We start from the raw sequence: 20,363 nt of genomic DNA, 5'->3' as shown, positions 1-20,363 counted from the left end.
TGTGTGTGTGTGTGTGTGTGTGTGTGTGTGTGTGTGTGTGTGTGTGTACATGCAGTGTTCATGGATACACTGTTCCCATCTCAAGGTGAATGTGGTTGGTGCTGTGGGTGGTATGGGGACGGCAAATGTATGGTTCCACAGTCCCTGAGGCCTCTAAATTACCTGTCATCTTCCCCATGATGCAAAGGTCAGTGCACAATCATAGGGAGTCCATCCTACTGTGCTGCTCACTGAGCGCCAGTCCGGCCCACAGGCTGACAGGATGTCACAACAACCCCGGTCCCGCTCCATGCTTATTAGAACAAAACAGTGGGAAGTCCACCGCCACCGCAACACCACTTGTCACAACAGCTTCCAGAAGAATCCACCGGATTCCCGAACAAACGTCCAGTCCTTGGTGTTAATATAAGAAAATGAGGCAAAATATGGTCAAAGCTCAACTATTGTGCTGTGTTAATGTGCACTTCTTAAGCTGGGAGTGGGTTTTTTTCCAATCTAATCTTTATTGGTACAACATCCGGTTTCTACTTCAAACGTCCTTCCATTTTCAGTGTCGCCATTTTGAGCCTTGCAGGTCCACAAATATATATAAAATGACCATAAATAATATTTCTTTATTAGGTCTGATAGTGAAAAACTCAAGCTAAGCCAATGGTCAGGTGGAAGTGCCTTTACTTCCTGTAAAAACCAGTGTTCAAATTATAAGAAAATATTGGTTGGTTGTCTTCAAACTCACTTTTCATGATTCCGTATCTTGCCCAACATAGTCTTCTAATGTCTTCTGAAGAGCTCTTAAAAGGTTAACATTTAAAATTGATCTGAATTGGAATGCAATTTTGAAGCAAATCAAAATAAATCCTTTTAAATGGCTGACTGGCGACAGGAATTCATGCATTAATCATTGATGACAACAATATTTGGTTAATTTAACATTGTATAAACAATTTAAGGAAGAAACTTACAATCCGAAAGGTATGTGCTTTCACTCTCCTTTAAATGTGATCTGTATGTTTCTGGTTGTTTATTAAAGCAGATGAAAACCATCATTTTCCCTTCAGAAGCACAGAAAAGATCATATTTTAGCGGCGCCACCCAGCACTTTTGCAGCTGTCACTGCTGACGTTTGTTTTGCGTTGAGTGTAGGTTCAGAGGAGAGGCAGGAGGAGAGAGATGAGTTGGTGCGGAGTGACTGATGAGTGGGTGGAGGAGAGGGGCAGAGGTAAACACTATTGCAATACAGTCTGGACGGTGAGAGAACCATGTACACCCACACAAGCACTCCCACGCAACACACACACACATTTGAACTTGGACGCATGCAAACACACATCAAGTCGCACTCACGCAGATGCACACTACACACAGACTTGGTTTGAAGGCAGATTTAATCATGGTGACATCCATCTCAGAGTAGTGGTAGCAGCATGGCGGTGGCTGTGGTCGTCTCTGGATGCCCGGCGAGATGAGCAGTCAGAGCACTGACACACATCTCGTCGCCACGTCAATTCCAATCAGTGGTGGCTGTCAGTCAACGCGCTGCGCCAACAACGGACTGACACCACCGCCACTGCAGAGCTGCCGTCTCAGCCAAATAAATGGCCAAAGCTGACCAGTATCCTTTTGTAGCACTTAACCATTCCTGATGTAAACGATGCAGTGACAAAGTCAGAGTGAAAACACAGCTCGACATATGGAAGCCTTGTGGGAGAGGCTCCCCGGAATTTAAATGGAAGTAGAGCAGAACATTGTACAGTGTAAAGTAGAGCGATATAGGTTTTAAAGGAAGGATTTTCATATTGCATTAGCAGCCAACAAATGTGAACATGAGTCTACAGCCATGCTAGCTGCATTGTTAGGCTGTATCTGGTGTGGTGCTTTGAGCTAAATGCTAATGTCAGCATGGCAATAAAGTCACAGTAACAAATGCTAACATGCTAATATTTAGCAGGTATAATGTTCACCATGTTCACCATTTTTGTTAAGTGTGTTAGCACATTAGCACTAAACACAAAGCACAGCTGAGGCTGCTGGGAATGTCATTAGATTATGCAGGTATTTGCAAACATAGGATACGGGCAAGATGAAAAGAATCACCAAATTTGTTACAATTCATACTGAGGGGTCATGAATGTGCAAAAATCTACAAATGTCAACCTTATGATGATGCTATATGACAAGTAAGACACCAAACTCATTAAGATTCATCCTCTGGGGACCATGAATGTCTGTACATCATTTCATGGCAATGCATCAAGTTGCTTAGATATTTGGACCAAAGTTGTGTACAGACCGACCGACTGACCCATGAGGTGTTTCACTTGAATGTGCGACAAGAGAGAATGAGCGAGACCTCGGGTCAGTGTCCCGGTAGAGAGCGCCGATAATGACCCAGGCTGAGAGGAGAGCAGATCTCTACAGATCAAGGTGTAGCTGACGTAATCCCGGCGGACGTGGCACACAGAGCCGCATGAGAGACAAAACATGGCACGACATTAAACCCAGATCAAAGGACCGGCTGTCTCCAGCACACAGCAGGTGCCTTCTGGGTCCTCCTCACCATCAACAGGCGGCAGAAGCGCCGTGTTGCCCGCCCTCTCGACAAAACTCAAAAGCACCAGCCTCGCCGCCAACACCTCAAAGTCACGGCAAAGTCAACGTCAAGAGCCGCTGAGAGAAAAAACAGAGGGAAGAAAACGAATCTTTTTTGAATATCTTTGTAGTTCAAAAGACAGGAGTTGTCATTTTCTTTGAGCTCGCGCTTTCAAACGTTTGATGCAGCGAATGACCTAAACCTTGAGGAAAGTGTGTCTGCTGAAAACGTACCAATTGCTGCGCGATGGGAGGGGGGGGGGGGGGGGGCGTGCTGAGGCTAAGATGAAGGCACCGGTTGATGTGCTGAGAGGGAGGGCTGTGAAAAGTAGCAATGAGTGCACCTGGACTAAATTATTTCAGAGCTGGGAGAACTGTTAAGAGCAGAGGAGAGAGGAGAAGTGTAGGTAAGGGCTAATTATAAAAATAAAGTGCCCCCATTATCCTGGTGCTGCACTGCCCTAGTGAACAAAGCTACAACAGATGGGGTGTCATGGGTAACTGTGCCAATGCGAGCCAAAGCCCTGGAGTGGATGGACCCTGGCAGGCCACTGGTGGAGCAGCGCTGGCAAGGGGGAGGCACAGCTGCATATCTCGCCCTCAGACACATGTTGACAGTGTTTCTCTAGCCCTGCCTACACTAGTCAAGGTGAGACACCATGACATGAGGGGAGAGAGAGAGAGAGAGAGAGAGAGAGGGAGGGAGAGAGCGCTCCACTATGATGGATAGCGCTCTCCATCCACCTCTCCTCTCTCCCTCTTAGAAGGCTGGTGACTTTCCAGTGAGGCAATTATCATTGCGGAATGCATAATAGCCTAATTAATTACAGGTGTCAGCGCTGCCTTTGTTTCAGCATGGAGGAACATCATGCCAAAGCCGCATCCGCTAAAAGGAGCAGCACTGATGAACGAGCCTTGAACCGCGGCGAGAAGAGCGCAGCTGATGGAGGAGCGGAGCGCTGTGCAGACGACTTGAAGTCTGCCAAACAACCCTGCGTCTGTTGCCCACAGAAGATGGATAGCAAACACATGGTGCAGAAATTAGCTCCATTATTTGCTTGATAAATCTGCCGTTGTCAATCGCAGTGGCTCGGAGGAAGATCTCAGGTATAGGGCCCGCGTTGGGCGACTCTGTAGGTAATTTGGTTTCAAGTTGCAGAGACCAGCGCCGCGTTGGTGGCAGCACTATCAACAATGATACAGCCCCCTTACCCCGGCATTCCTTACAAACATGGCATATCATTTGTCCTGTCAGATTTGCCGATTTCATTCATTGTAGCGAGAAAGCCGGAAAGCAAGACAATTGGCGGGGAGAGAGAAAAAAGACCTAACGGGACCCGCGAAGGAGAGAAGTGAATGATGGGGTGACTAGGGAGGAGAGACAGCACAGAGATTCCTGTTATTCTCCTCCTCGGCTAAACACAAGCACACATTGGTGCAGAACTTAATAGAATGTCACATTCGGTGTGTGTAAGTGTGTGTGTGTGTGTGTGTGTGCACTGTACAGCGTGTGTGTCTTTCTACGGGGGGTCGTGCTGGTAGGCTGATAATCCCCCCACGCCCCCAGGCAGTGGGGGCTCATTGTAGAGTACATTGAGTCTAATAGGAGCGGGCGCTGCAGTTGTATGCAGCTCTCCCTGCTCCCACTGTGAGAAGAGTTTTACATAATTAATGACTGTTGATGTTTCCCAGGTAGTCGCCCGGCAAATTCACTCCAGACTCGGCTGCCACCGTTGTCGGTTCCACAGAGAATGAGCGACACCAGAACAGACAGCTTACATTACAGGCATAAATAAGGCAATTTTGTATAGTGTCTTCAGACATTACTGTGAGGGGGGTTCAGGGCCACTGATTCGACTTTCTTCAGAGAAACACTCAGAAAGAGCTTTTCTATGTCTGAGTCTACAGAGAATTTGCGCTTGATGCGAGTGAAACTGCTTCCTTTAGTGTTTTTATAATTCCGTATGCCGTTAGAGCGCGGCACTTTTCAAGATAACAGTAGACGGCTACAGACGGATGATCATTCGCGTCTGCATGAATCATTCTAATCTGAATGTCGATCTTAATACATGTGAGCCTGGTGGTCTGGGTCTGTCTGCTCCAGACCTTTGACAGTCTGGTGAGGCCTCGGGGCCCGCCACATGTCGCTGGGAGGCAGTCCACATCTATACTGGAGCATGTTGAATTAAACTTTTAAACACGACACCAAGGGAAGGCTATTTTTTACTGCTCTCGGCCAACTACTCATTATTAATTTGTAATAACCTTTAAGGCTTTTTGATGTCATACATATTTTACAGAGAGATATCACTCTCAGCCAGACTAGAGAGGGCCTGTCGATGACGGATCACCAGAGTGCCACCGAAGTGTGCCTTCACCTGCTATAATTAGCACCAGGTGAGGGTGAAGAGTGATCTTTGGCAATGTGTGTCTATGCACACCAACTCACACACTAATGCATCAGTGCGATGACGTGAAGCACCCGAAGTTTAAAAAGTGTAGTGTAGAGAGGAAAGAGGAGACTGGACTGGAGACCAAGGGTTTTCCCCAAATCATTTTTACACAAACAATACAGCATAGGGTCTTTCTGGCAGTGACCTGACCATCATTAAAAAAAACTTTAGGTTTTCATGAATGTCCAGTGTAAAGAAATACATTTTGGCTGCTTAAACCAGCTGAGTGGTTGAACACTGGGGGGAGGGGACACATTATTTAGGGATGCATCAATACCGACAATGATATCGGTCCGATACTGACATAAATAGCTGTATAGGCATGTGTAACAATAGTCCGATCTGGTATTGTACAATCAGTACATTTATATCTATGGTTGTATTTGATACGTTTTGTTTTACATAGTTAAGAAAGCAATGTTCAAGTCAACTTAAAATAATGACCCCAGTCACTTCTGCATAGTGAAGCATACAGCTAATCAATTAAACACTGGTATCGGATCGGCACTCCGTCTCGGCCGATAGCCAAAGTCCAGGTATCAGGACTGGAGACTCTGTAACATTAACCCCTCTTCTTCATACTGTATATTCGTCCGTTAGCGGGCTGGCCGAGGCCCATCTCGCTCCCGCTCTGCTGGGAGGCCCTCTGTGCCCGCTGGATGCCAGCCTAAAGCTCATGTCCGCTGTTGCCAACACGCCACTAAAAGCTGTAAAACAAATGAGCTCTGTTTGGTTAATGTACACTGATTGACCTCTGCTGCCAGGCATTTGATGTCATGATTGTAATGACCGGCTTTCCTGCCTGATGACTCATATACAATGTGACAGGCGCGAGGTGGTATTTCAATTTGAGTGAACGAAGGCTAATCAGATGAGATTCCTGTGACAAAAAGAGCTGATGTTCTCAAATGCACATCTGAGCAACTGCTGTTAAAATGACAGCATTGAAAGTGTATCTGTCAACATTTCTTAACGGGTCAGTTTAGCAAAATGACATAACAATGTTGATGTTCATGGTGTTCAGTTTTGCTTCTATTTTGTGCAGGTTTTGAGATATTATTATATCTCAATAGCTGTGAGCAGATCTATCCGAGAGTTATTTCAAAGACTGATTCATTTGAGTATATTTTAGAGGCCATTAATTCAAATCCAAGTTTATTTATGAAGCACATCTAACTAAAAACAACAGATGACCACATGTAACGTAACTTATAAAAACACTGTAAACAAAACAAAAGACATGTTTAAAAGATAAAAGACAATAATATGACGTACGACGTATTTCAAAATGAACAAAAGGGGTATTTACTGATGTATTTTATATCACAGAAAAAAAACATTAAAAATCTCTTCAGCTTGTGTTCACCGCTGACTTTACTTCAGCCGTCTAACCACAAACACATTCAAATTGAACTCAAGACGAGTTAACTGGAAATGCAAAAATGCTAACTAATCTTTGGATTTTGGGACTCATTCCTGAAATACTTTATAGAGAATCAACTCTCATAGTGAGTTAAAAGCCAGATAATAAAAATGTGTTTTATTGATTCTTGAGACACATGCTGTTTCTGAATTTTAAACAAATAAATGTATTTTTCACTGATGTGAGCACCACCGCCAAAATTCCTTTCACATTCCTTGTATTGAGGTGGAGACAGAAATCTCCTGGGCAAACACAACAGAACTAATACCATGGTTAGACACCACTGTAGTGAGAGATACATGTGTTATTTGACATGTTTGCCTCACAATAACCACTCTTTTTGTGATATCGTTGAAATGCAGACATGCTAACTCAATCGAAAGCAGCCTCAGAAACAACTCTTCAGCAAGCTGTATATATAGGACCTGACTTTAGTGGTTATCTATTGGATGCTGAGCGTTACATAACCCTCCATATGCTCAGAGTGTAGGACAATTCCGTACGGGTTATAAATAAAGAAACCTGACGCACAGCTGCAGCCACTGTGATTCGGGCAAGTTCTCACATGGGATGTCATAGTTCTGCAGTGCTAGCCCCACTGCTATTTCAGGCTCTGCCTCATTAGAACATCCGCCGTGAGTGAACAAAAAAAGAAAAAGAAAAAACAGACTTTACAAAAGACATTTCATCAGGGAGGAGAGAGCATGAACGTTCTATTCATGTTCACCCTCCCAGCCACCAGTGCGTTCATGGGCTAAAACTCCATGCATTGCTGCATTAAAAGGTAGATGCATCGTGACACACACACACACACACATCCACGTGACCAAGTATGATACAGTGCCTAGATGTGTCACACGGTCCCACAGGGAGGAGGTCTGCAGGCCTCGTTGACAGCGGCACAAACACGTAAACCTGCCACAATAACTGCAACTACAGCACATCCACAACGGGGGAGAGTGTGCAAGTGTGAGAGGGGGGCAATGAGGGACGGGACATGCGATTATGCATGTAAGTGTGACTTCTTACCCGAGAGAGAAGGGGGAGAAAGAATGACACACAATTGCATGACTGCCTGAACCAGCATCAGTGATTGTGTGTGTGCGTGTGTGAGTGTGTAAAAGTGATTGGGTGTGTTGGTCAGAGCGCGCCTGTGGAGGCCCTCTCACACCACAGCGGCTGGCTAATTTAGTGAGGGAATAGCTGGCTGTCCTTCAGGTGAACGGACAGAGATTGGTCTCAATATGAGATGTAATAAAACGAGCCCATCACCGCACCTTCGGCTGTCCTTCACATGTCTCGCTAGAAGAAGACACACGCCCACAAACACACACACACACACACACACACACACACACACACACACACACAGGCAACCCAAGGAAGTCACCAAGGTTTGCTATTTTGAAGAAGACCATTAAACAAATATTGCTTTTTCAGTTAGTTTAATACAATATCTAACGAGACTTAACTGCACGTGAATTTAACATACACATTGTCCGATTGTATGATTGGATTGTATCGTAAAGCACTTATCAGAACTTTGTTTTAAAAAGTGCTCTATAAATAAACTTTATTATTATTATTCAATATAAATGAAGTCCTAAATCCTTGTCTGCTTCTGTTATCTTCGCCTGCTTCTTTCTAAGGAATTTACATGAATTGATATTATAAAAAGTCTAAAAACGTACTGATTACCTTTAATCATGTTTTCCAGAGACTTGACTTTTGCTTAAGTTTAAGTACCAATACAACAGTTTCAAAATACTCCATCACAAGTAAAGAAAGTATTAATATCAAAGTACTAATACTTCTGAGAATTTTGAAGGGATAATCGCTCTTTAGTGAAAATGCTAACAACTCGAAGCCAAAGAGGTTGGAAACCACTGATTTAATCTCTACCAATCTGTTGTACTATACAAGCTTATTATGTGTTTCAATGTAAAACCTTAATATGAAATATAGTTAGCACCTATTGCAGTCAGATAAACGTAGTGAAGTAACAAGCACAATCCCTCTGACAGGTTGTGGAGTACTGAAGTATAAAGTAGGATAGAAATACTCAAGTAAAGTACAAGAACCTGAAAACGCTACTTGGTTACTTCCCACCGCTCATAACTTAGTGTTACAAAATCCTGCATGTTGGTTTCCCCCGGAGAGTTCTTGGAGCTCCATGTCTCCTGTAACTAACTGGGTAACAGTGCCTCTCTGTCCGGACTGAAGCATGCTCGAGCTCCCCGACTCCACATGGCTGCAGCTGACTCTTGCTCCTTTCTGCCAACTGCTAGCGCCCAGGGCCTGGTGGCCAGCAGCTTTTTTCCCTTTGGCCGTCTCCTCGGCCCCACTCACTCCAGGCTGGGTCCTTCCCTCCAGAAGGAGCTAAAGCTCTAAAATCCACCGAGACCCAATTACAGGGACTGCAGGAGGAATCGCAAGGAGATGCAAAGTTACTTTGCTTTAATTGAGGACATGTTTAACGCTCTCCTCCGGCCACTGTGGCCACTTAATGTCTCAAATGAAACAGAGAGCCCTGCAGTGGGACTTTAAAACATATATCTGTTTGTGACAAAGGCAAAGAACACTCTGATGTGTGGGCTCATATATATTTAAGGGCGTGCGGGTTTGATGTAGGACGCCGTACTTCCAGTGTAAAATAAGAATAAAACAAGCAGATCTCTTAAATGTAAAAACACATTTGATTTGTTGTGGAGAGGCAACTCTTTAATGTGGCGTGTACCTCGGAAGGGATGAGCCCCTCCCTGCTTAGAGAGTTATTTCACTTGCAGCTGCTTGTTTTAATAGAGCCACATGTTAATTAGTATTGTAGTTAATCCCATATTACAGAGACCCAAACTGTCAGGTCATATTATAAACAATCGGTCCTAATGTTCGCGCATGTGACATTTGGAGCTGCTATCTCTCCTAGCAAAATGTTCCCTAGGTACTAATTGGCCTACTTTACGCTGTCTTTCTTTGAATTGCAAGTTTCTGTATCATTTAGGATATTAGCCATGACAAGCATCATCCCATATACCATAGGCCCACTAAAAGTGGAGCGGAGAGGCATCTTTCTTTCTTTTTTTGCAGAGAGACAGCAAAAATGTGAATAAATGATTCACACCATCAGGTAATACAGTGAGATCTACCTTCATGGGATATTAAATACAATTTGAAAGAAGAATAAAAGTTCAAACACTTAGCCAGCAGCAAAGTAAGTGTAACTTTTCTCCGCTTGCATTATTTAGGATAGGCTCCATCATTTTATCAATCTATCGATCTCTCACCAGAAAGATGAAAATGGAAAAATAATGAGGCCGATGACTGCTGTGTAAAGAACATCAATGTGCAAAATTTAATTATCTGTGCTGGAAAGAGACGGAAAATGTGTCGGCTGTTTTCTAAAACAAAAAAAAAGAAAAGTGAAAAAGGAGCAGTTAATATTTTTCCCTCTCTGCATATTTTAATTACCAGATCAATCATAACTACGTACTGCAGCACTGCAGAGAAAAGAAAATTGCCAGTCTAAATGAAAAACAATAGATTTGCTTTAAAGTCTTCGCTCTTTTGAAGTCTAAATTAAAATTTCAGGTGCCTTAACAAGAACCTTCTTCAGAAAGTTATGATATTTAATTAGCGTGTTTAGTTTTCGCTGAAATTAAACTTCACAGCCGAGCATCATGTGAAATAAAGACTGGTATTCCTTCAGGAAACACCTCAGATGAACAGAGGGAATTCAATCACTTCGGCACATGTGGGCTGTGTATCCTCTGACAGAAGCTCATGTTCTTTTGACTTGTGCTGCCACTGGCTTGATCTGAGGCTGGGCCTCGGCGCTCAATGGAGCGGAGAAACAAGTTTGCTCTCTGACTGTGTCCGTGCAGCTCTGATTCTCTGCCTCAAATCAGAGAGTCTCGCCGTAGAATTGGCAGAGCAGCTCTCCCGTTCCGCCTCTTCCTCCTCGCATGAGCTTTTCCTGGTTGTACGAGCGCTGATGTTTATTTCTCCTGGCATGTCCTCGCCGGCGCTGAGCCACCGATTTCACACATTTTTATTGGCTAATTTGACTGTGCTCTTGCCAGCAGCTGAGCGTGAGCCAGGAGTCGGAGAATCCCGGAGACAGACCTACTGCTACTGTTGCTGCTCTCTGACTTAGGATGCCTGCAGGGAGCGGAGAGGGGGGGGGGGGGGGGGCTCTCACCTGTCTCATAACAAGTAGTTGACCATGTTAGACTGAGGCCAGCTATCTAAGAAACCGCCTCTTAGATTAGTTACTGTCTGCTGCCGGTGAGTGTCTGTTTGGTGAGGGGTCAGCAGGGGAATGTGATTGCCTGTCTCTTAAGGTGACAGGGGTTTAGAGGAGCGGATGTACACCCAGTCAAACGCCCAATAGGAGCGGTGCAGTCGGCGCTGTGCGTGCGTCCATCCTCAAACACGGCTAACATTTGCACAGCAGCGGCAGTCAGGCGTGACGTCTCCGGGCTCTGAGGTTTGTGCTGTCAGGACGGTAGAAATTAAACCTGGCACTGCAGAGCAGAATGTGCTGAAACTCATCAATTCCACACGGCTAGAGAGCCAAGTGCCTATTTATAACATCCCCCCCTCTCTCTCTCTTCTTTACCTGGTGTGCATCCCTGGCTCTAAACACGCATCCATAATGATGAATACACCCAACTGGGATGCTCCGACAGGGCATCAGTCAGGACAGGAAAACAAACACGCCAACACACACACACACACACACACACGCCATCAGATCAGCAGAGGAGGGATAAGACTGACACTGGGAAGGCTGATGGAAAGGTTGAGGCGTCTCAGCATAAAAACAGCCAGCAGAATCACAACAATCAGTCACCACAAAGGAAACAAACATGGGCAGTCAGATGTATTAAACTTCTTCAAAAGGCCCAATCTGGAGCTGAAATATGGCGCACCACGGCTGAAACACTGCCACCCAAATTCAGTTTTTTTTTCATGTTGCCATTGACTTGAATTGATGACGTTTCATTTTAAAAGTTACTCTCTGAGCTTCTGAGAGACAGACTGAAGGCATTTTGCAGGGCGAAAAAAATGTGTTAAATTTCATGATGTTTGCATGCGCTGGAGACAAAAAAAGGTATTTCTTGTTCAGAAATGCTAGTCGTTATTGTATTGCTTGCATTTCAGGCATAGATATCATCTACATGTACAGCTTTAAAGCGAGATTACTGCATGTCACTTTTGAAAAAAAAGAATAACACATTCCTCCTCTTACATAATAAAAGTCAAATTCATGAGAACATTTTTTGCTCAATTCAACACGTTGTAGGGTTTTACTGCTACAGATTTATTTGCTATGACCAGGCAGCAACCTCCAGTTCTGAAAAGTGACATTGCAAACATGAGTTTATGGTCTCGCTTGTTTCAAGGCTTCTTCAAAACAGCATGATACTGATTTAGTGAACTACGGTCCCATTTGAGTAAAATAGACAATAAAGCAGGGTATGCTTTAGGGCGTGGCTACTTTGTGGTTGACAGGTCACTACCACGGCGCTGTGCGGTCTGGGTGTTGTCCGTGTTTTCCTCTTAGAATTTGAACCGTTTCACAGTGTGTTTTCAGTTCATGAAAGTTAATTGTAACGTTTTGGTCTCGTGTTACTTCTGGTTGCAGAAAACGCAACCAGAAGTGACACGAGATGGCGAAAAACCAAGATGGTGACGGCAAAAATGCTGAACTCAAGGCTTCAAAACGGCAGTCGACCAACCACTGGGTGATGCCGTAATGACTACATCCGCTTCTTAAAAATAGTCAATGGCTATGTCCAGTAGCTTGTGGCGTGTTGATATTATGTTTTCTGACAAATTATAAATTTGACCACTGGAGTGTTTTTGTAGTCTGCGTTTACTCATCAAAACCAGGCAATGCACCAACTTTTTATATTTAAGCTATACAGTAGCTGGCTAGCAACATACGTGCTGACTATTGTGTCCAAGCTGTGTCCAAAAACACTCTCAAATTATTACTTCTTTCATTTAGTCCAGTTTCCCTCTTTTTCTGTTTTTCTTTGTGCATTCAGAGTCATACAGCTTCGAGATAATTTGCAATAACTGCTAAAGCATCTTTGTCTCAATTTGTACTGCTTAGAGCAACTTTGCTCGTGTGCACATGGCTCTTTGAATTTAATTTATAGGCAATCTCACCATCTTTAAGATTCACTTTGTGTTCAGTCTGCGCTACGTTTTAGCATTCATTATTATTCTATAAATGGCCACAGTGGCCACCGTTCAACCAAACGTTGCATTGGCTCACTTCAAAAGTGTACAACAAACTAGGCCAATGAACAGTTGTTACGACAAGTAACTAACACAAAAAAAGAAGCTAATTGTAAATGGTTTTCTGAAATGGATCTGTGAAATAAAATGAGCCTGCCTCCCAAAAAGCAGCACTGCCTTCGAAATAAGCTGCGCTATTTGTTCATTTGGCATTAGATGAGAAGAAGTATCAGAGGTAAGATGGACAGCCGTACAATATGCGATCCAATATCCACACGTAAGCTTGTTTGTCTTTGACTAATCATAATCAATTAAAGTCAACTTTAAAGTAATAAAGACCGAAACAGTAAGCGAACAGAAGCGTATTGAGCTTGGGTGAAAGCGGCTTTTCAGACGAGGACATTCACCCTCTGGAGATGCAAAGAACGTAAAAGACTCAAGGAAGGTACTATCTAATGTCCAATTACACACCCCCCACCCCCACACCCCTTCCCCTGTGCTCTGTCTCCATCTCCTCTCCCTACCGTCTTGCCTCCCACCTTCCTTCCCTCTCCTTATTATGAAGAGGACACAAGTGATAAACCAGGAGCAGAGAGCCGGTGGTTTACATAGCCCTGGAGCCCATTATGTTCCCCACAATAGGCTGGAGGCCTGGACGTGCTGTGAATAGGTAATGGCCTGGAGATCCTGGGCCTGGCCTGCTGCTCAATGAGCCTGAGACAACCGAGCAGGAGACAGGCATTAGAGATACCTCGTCAGCCCAGAATGGAGCAGTCTGGCCATAGCCGGGGGGGGAGGCAGGGGAGGATGGGAGAGTGGGATTGAGTGAGAGCGGTAGCAGGGTGTCGTAAATGCCCCTTACATAAGGTAGGGCATGAATAATAACACAAAGGGAATATTCAGAGGTAACTGTGAGGCAGGGATCTTAGTTTATTGGCAGGAATATGGTCCTATAATGTACACTATACACAGAAATCAACACCAGCTTGTTTTTAAAACGGTGTGTGGTGTAGAAGCCACTTTTATTTCACGCCGTGTGACTCTGCCGCTCGCTTGTTCCGACCCCATCTTCCCAAGTTAGCCATCCACTCAAGCAATCTGTACCTAATAACCGCAAGGTTTAGCCCATGATGAAGATCTGTCTTCATTGAGCTGGAAAAGCTGTAGCGTCGCCAACCATTTTTCCTAACGGCGCAGTCCCTCATCTATGAAAGTGCCATAGAGCCCCTCAGACAATTAGGCAGGGAAAAGCTTTATGACCGTTAGACTCACTCAGTGAGCGGCACTCTCACCGCCAGCGCCGCCAGGAGCGCTGGCTCGTGCAGAAAGGTAATTACGGAGCCTCTCATAATGACACGGAGGAAGCTTGCGTCATAACACCCACAGCCTTTTATCATAGCGCTGTAATTAATTATCATCTTTTACTCTTTGATTCATTCCACTATTCATAACATATTCATACATTCAAGAGAAATTATCATTTCCTTCAGGAATTAATCAAAAGGAGGAAGAACTGGTCGTCTCTCGATGGATGATCAAAGGCGGTGTTTGCCTACCTCGCTGCAAAGCAGGCGAGCTCAGGGCAAGACTCTGAAATGCTCTGCTCCTCCACGACTCTGGTCAAATCATCTGCAAGATGCTTTACACGACCGGCTTTAGGTTTGAAAACACAGCTGCAGATGTTTCTGATAAATGAGAGGCAGATGGATGTGAGAAACCAAACCACCAGTACGGCTTTTGTCGCGCACTATTTCTCCCGTCCAATGTACGTTCTGACGACGTAGATGATAAAACCCGAAGTAACATAAAAGCTCACAAAATGTCTTTACTTCCTGAATGTGAAAAGTGAGTCATATAGGTGAGAAGCAGCAGCCATTTTGGGATTTCTTTACTCAAGTTTCATGGAGTTGAAAAGCTGCTGTATAGTCAAAATACCTCCCGTGCTCTCGTGGAAAACAAGCAACAACAACACACACAAAAACATTGTCTTCCCCCACATCATCACTTCCCAACCTCAGGGGAAGAAATGGCACAGTTAGACTCATAAACAGGTGTCCACCGGCCCCCAGTTCGCAGCACTTTAATAGCTGTTTGATGTTTTTGATGTCTAGTCAGCTCGATCGTACCTTGCTGCTTGATAATGAGGGCCAATAATGATTCCTGAGCTTGAGGGGTTAATGGTATGTAACCGGGAGAGCTGCTAATTACACGTTACAAACTATTTATCAGAATCTCCATCTGCGCAAGCACCACAACTCTCATTGTGCACGCTAAATTACTCCACGGATTATCATTGTAAAGCAAGTTTCAGTAATTAGGGACCCGTACTGCTGTTTTCTTTTTCGGAGAGCACCAAACGACATCAAGAGGAGAGGAGGAAAATAGAATGACTGGTTAATTTTGGCCTGATATTCACATTGGTGCAGGCCGGATGTGAGGAGGAATCCGCCTCTCCCGAAGAACATAAAAAAAGACGACAAATATAAACGAGAAATCTGTCACTGTTCTTCTTCTTTCCGCCCCACAAAGGTTTACCCCGAGGGGAGTTTACACTCTAAAGTGAGAGGGAGGTGTAAATTGTATTTAGAAGCTCATAGTCTTGGTGAGACTTGGAGCAGACTGCTTTCTGAACGTTCAGGTGCCAGCGAGTGTGAAGGTTGTGTGAACAGTGTGGTCCAACGGGGCCCGTCTCTCTCCAGCGATCAGTTATTTGAGAAATAACTGTCATATCCCTCAGCCCCAAAGGTGTGCCTTAGACCACGGAGACATGTACCATCTCCTCTTCTTCTCCTCCGTAAATTTTTATTAAAATTACCTTCATTATAAGACAGTGTTCATTATAAAACCAAAAACGCCGGTCTCCCAGGGCCCTGTGGATTAATAAGGACAGCGGTGTATTTTAAGCCGTAAACTCAGCTCCTCACTGTCCTTAATCTCCTTCCTACTTCACAAGGCCAAATTAACACCTCTCCTCAGCTCTGACGGGACCTCATTAGCAAACTTCCAGGGAAAGAAAGAGGAGAGCAGAACGAAAAAGAGGAGAAGAAGGAGGGAAGCGACCAATGACAGCCACCAGCTCTGGGATTAACCCTTTCTCCTCCTCCAGCTCCTCGGAAAAAAAACTAGGTCGGCAACGTGTTTCTAATCAGTCGCCTGGTTAGCGATAATTAGAAGGCGAGATTGGACGGGAGAAGAGAGAGAAAGTGGGTGGGGAACATTGAAATGAAAAAGAAAAGAAAGAGAACCTGTCATGTCGCAAACACTTCAAAGGAGCCGACTTCTCCTTTAGAAGTGGCAGGATGAGGGTCCAAATACCATGAGGCACTCCTCTGGGCCTCCATACTGGGAGGAGGAGGAAGGGGGGGTGGAAGTAAGGACCCATTTCTTTCTCACATGTATGCACCCTTACACACACACACACACACACATGCCAGGACTATCGTTCACCACCTGTACAGTGCAGCTGCAGGGGAGCTTTAGTCTCTCCTAAACCACACAGCCAAACAAGCACATCCAACTCCACCTTCTCGTCACATTCTCCCCCTGCAGCAGCAGGTCCAGGTCCCACAGCTTACACCGAGGTCGCGCAGACTACCGCTGGGTAAAGTTCACAAGCCTCCGCAAGCTGTTTGACATTACCAATAAGGTCAAAGAGTATCAGAAAACACCAGAGGATTATATTATTATGGTGTGCCGAGTTGCTCGCTGCACCTCGAGATCAAAAAAAAAATAGCTGAGGCTTCTTTTTTTCTTTTCGCAGGAAGCTTACTTATCAACGTGCGGAACATAAGCTTGTGAAAGGTACACAAGAGAGACCGAGAGGAACCCAGACAGGCCTGCAGCTAGCAAGAAAAAAAAAAGAAAAAAATCATCACTCATTATCAGCCATCTATTTTATCTACTATGAAACATCTCTAGACTCCCAGTTGTCAGACATCAATGGTGCTTAAATTAATCCTGTGGGTTCCTGTTTGCACAATAAAGACATGGAAGGGTGCTTCTGATATTTGTGCGACTCTACAGTTAGAGTAATTGAATTAGCACACAAATCAACCACAGTAGTAGTGCGGAGTGTAGTGTTGAAGAATGTGATAGCTCCTGCCAGGGACCATGGTTGCATGGGCTTAGTCAATTATAAAGCATTAAAAAGAATCTGCCAATAATCACTTCCAAGAGAACTGAACAATCCATGCTGAGTGTTCTTGTGCTTACCGACGATGGGGCTTTCAGGTTAGCGCTGAGCGGGAGTTTAGAGGGGAGAGTGAGACTGAAAACATATTTGTGGTATCATTTCCATAAGCCTTTGCTTTGCGGACCATAACGCAGCTCACAAATGTGATTTATGACCTTGGTTTAATGGCGTGGAGCAGAGTCTTGGTAGGTATCAGATGACTCTTTCAATATGGCGACGTCAGAGGGGGCACGGTGAATGCACCATCACAACAGGAAATGAGGGCTTGTCTCAGCCAAGAAAATATGAGAAGCCAGATATCTGATCATCTAATGGCAGATAGATGCTACTTCACTTTGACAGAAAAGGCATCAGTCAATAAGTACCAGATGAGCAGCAACACGGAAAGCATGCCATGGATTTCTCGCCCTGATCGAATCATTCATTCCAGAGGCACGCTGATCTGCAGTGGTCAGTGTACATATAATATCCAGCAGGGGTATCTCTTGTGTCAGTAAATTAGAATGTGAAGCAGGAGGGGGGAGGGGGAAGCTGAGGAAATCATCAATAAAAATGCGACTTAGTGCTTTCTAGACATTCTGTTTTACTCTGCAGAACCTGTAAATGTTTCTTGTATCTGTAAAGGGCCATGTGACTCACCTGGGCCTGGAAACTCTTGAGAACAGGTGCCACCATCTCCCGGACTTCCTGTGCACAAACCAAAAGAAGCAAACTCAGTCTCAGCATTTTCTATATTGCAGATGCTCCACCTGTTTAGGAATCAGATTGGCCCCAGTGAGCTCCAGAAGAAAGAGGACTGAAGAGCTTTAATGTTAATGGATTCTCTCCATCGCTGCTTTTAACACGGCATGTGTGTGTGTGAGTGAGGTATGTTGCTATGGGGTGTGGGTATTAGTGGTTAAACCTAAAGGGTTTGAGTGGGCATGTTTGAAAAGTGGGGCTTTCCAGGAGCTTGCGTTAGAGCTCAGAGATCCAGACTTGTGCGAGCTCCCACAGCCTCAGGTAAGGGGATTGTGCTGCCAGTGGTGACAGCCTGATCCTGTCTTAAACGCCTGTATTATACTGACAAGATTACAGCACCACACTACATACTCAGGCTGAGGCAGACGGGCAGCATAGCCACAGCAAATAGCCTGAGGGCTCATTTATGAAATATAAAAATATTCTCTTTTACTTCAGCTTAGATGTCAATGGAAAATCATCTCAAAGAAGATGATTTTTTTTTTTTAAAAAGGACAAAAATCACATCTGTATCATTCATAGATTTAGCTTTTCGTGTATTCAGTACAATCCACCTTAATTGCCATTTTGCCTTACAAAAGTAAAGTGGAATGAAGTCTTGGCACATTTTTAAGGTAATGCACAAGAAAACGAAAAAAAGCGGCAACCATAAAATACAATTCCCTTTGAGGTACATCAAATAATTAATAATGACAGATACAATTTGGCAAACTGTAGTTTAGTAGCATTGTATTATTACTGCTATAGTAAAGATAAAAATGTGAACTTGGGTGACAGAGGCAATGGTGTTCCTAGTAAAAAAACTTCTCGGTTAAAGGTTCAGTTGGTAACTTGTATAAAAATATAACTTTGTCATCTTTGCTCAAACTGTCCCTATATCCTGACAGCAGTGCATGAGACAGATCATTTGTGCGAAATTCAGGTTCCTCTGCCTCCTCTTAGTGCTCCTAATGGCGTTTGCAAGATTTCAAAATTCCAAAACAACCAATCAGAGCGTCTCTGATCTAGTTTGATCAGAATTCTCGTGGATTCTGTCAAACTAGGCAGCGCCGATCAAATATAAATTCTGATTATGTCACTGCATTGCCTATATCTCGCCGCAAATGTTTTCAGAAACATATATTACTGTTTTATTGTAAAATGTTAAAGTTTGTGACCCGGCCGCCATGTTGAAAACAGTCGAGACAAAACCAAGCACCGCCTACTGGCTGCAGCAAACGTTTTGCATTTTCCAGATTAACGGTCCTCTTGAAATCTGTTTCTGAAAACATTTGAGGTGAGGAATAGTCACCGCAGTCACAGAACCTTGATTCATATTTGATCAGCACTGCCTGGTTTTACAGTTTGATCAGAGTTCACGAGCCTCACGAGCAGTGATTGACAGCCGCGTTCGAGACTCCTCGGCTCTGATTTGTTGTTTTCCTTTCAGGCACGGTGACATCTTGCAAATGCCTAAGGTGAGGCAGAGGAACCTGATGTTTTCACAGATTATCTGTCTTGTGCACTACTATCAGGATAAAGTGACAGTTTCAGTAAATACGACAAAAAGTTATTTTTTATACAAGTTACCAGCTGAACCTTGAAGTTCAGTATAAACTTTGGTGATGAGTCCTGCTCAGGGAGGTGGAGTACAGAAGGATAGTGATATAAGCAGCACCAGTTGCATGTCTAGTTGTTCTAATTAGTTCAATCTGCCATTTATGATGGACAAATCTATGTTTTTGTAATATTTAAACATGTGCATTGCTGATCAGATTCAGGGGTGTGTAAAAAAAGGGTAGTGGAGAATATTAAAGTATAGTATTCACATGCCCATATGTATGCTGAAAGAGTTGAAGGTTGCTGTAATTGTCCTGTTCACACTGGTCACAAAGAGACAGAAAGAGACAAAATCCACAGAACTTATTCTGTGCTAATATAGAGTTCAGCTGAAGAAAATATTCGGAGTGAGACAAGGTTTCTTTTCTAAGCTGTAGCAGAGGGAAATAACACATTTTTTACTAAAGAGACTGTAATTTTGGAAAGCCTCCACTTAATTTGACCAACTCAGACAGCTGAAGCCTCAAATTAGCTTGGGTTGAACTTTAGAATGTATGTTTGCAAAGAGCGAGGTGTGTGGATGTTGTGCCTCATCTCTTTCATTGGAATAAAAATATGTCTTCGCAGCCGATGTAGTCAAAAGGAACTACGACAGCAACCAAGAACTTCTTCAACATAAATAGGCTTGAGAGACTTAAAAACATCAACCTATCCCTTAAAATGTTTCTTCTCTTTTTACTCATTTTCTTCTGTGGATTTGTCTTTAATAAAATATATATTTTTTAAAAAGCAGCACATACAGTTTGTGTTAGACATGTCAATATCAGCTGCCGCGCTTTAGCTTTGAGGGTTGGAAGTAAGCAGCGAAGTTGTGCTTACCTTTAGTTAATGAGCCCCGTGGCCCCTCATCACACCCAGCCAGAGGCCGGCGTTACTGCAAGGCCGCAGCATTTAAATATTAACGGAGCTACTGGAAGAGGACGAGTGGGCTAACCCTGACATCTCAAGTGCTGTGCGTCGTTAATATACACTAATGCAGATTTTACAAAAGAAATAAATAATTCCCTGCACAAAGGTGTATGCGGGGGCTCGAGTAGCGGCAGTGACACAGCCGGTGTCAGCTGCTGCTGAAGTGAAGATGAGGAAAAACACATGGAGTTAAGAGAATGGGGGAGGC

The 20,363-nt window shown here is 44.0% G+C and overlaps 1 protein-coding gene across 2 annotated transcripts in view; it reads right to left on the bottom strand.

Annotated features, from left to right (window-relative positions):
• Window positions 1–20,235, bottom strand: part of cux2b (cut-like homeobox 2b) — a 51,107-nt gene extending 30,872 nt beyond the window's left edge. Inside the window, exons 1-2 of one of the 2 annotated variants that reach the window (XM_031849764.1) lie at window positions 20,066–20,235; window positions 17,546–17,593 (exon numbers count right to left, since the gene is read on the bottom strand). In XM_031849764.1, coding sequence (XP_031705624.1) covers window positions 17,546–17,581 — 36 coding nt within the window. In that variant the 5' untranslated portion in view covers window positions 17,582–17,593; window positions 20,066–20,235. Of the gene's footprint in view, window positions 1–17,545; window positions 18,579–20,065 lie in introns of those variants that run through there. The other variant, XM_031849763.1, reaches the window with a different exon arrangement.
• Window positions 20,236–20,363: the final 128 nt, after the last annotated feature.

The sequence above is a fragment of the Anarrhichthys ocellatus genome, unplaced genomic scaffold (genome assembly GCF_004355925.1).
Source record: "Anarrhichthys ocellatus isolate YVR2014 unplaced genomic scaffold, GSC_Weel_1.0 scaffold9, whole genome shotgun sequence".
In the NCBI taxonomy this organism is placed as follows: domain Eukaryota; kingdom Metazoa; phylum Chordata; class Actinopteri; order Perciformes; family Anarhichadidae; genus Anarrhichthys; species Anarrhichthys ocellatus.
Note: the sequence above shows the minus strand (reverse complement) of the source record. Positions and strands in the feature narration are given on the sequence as shown.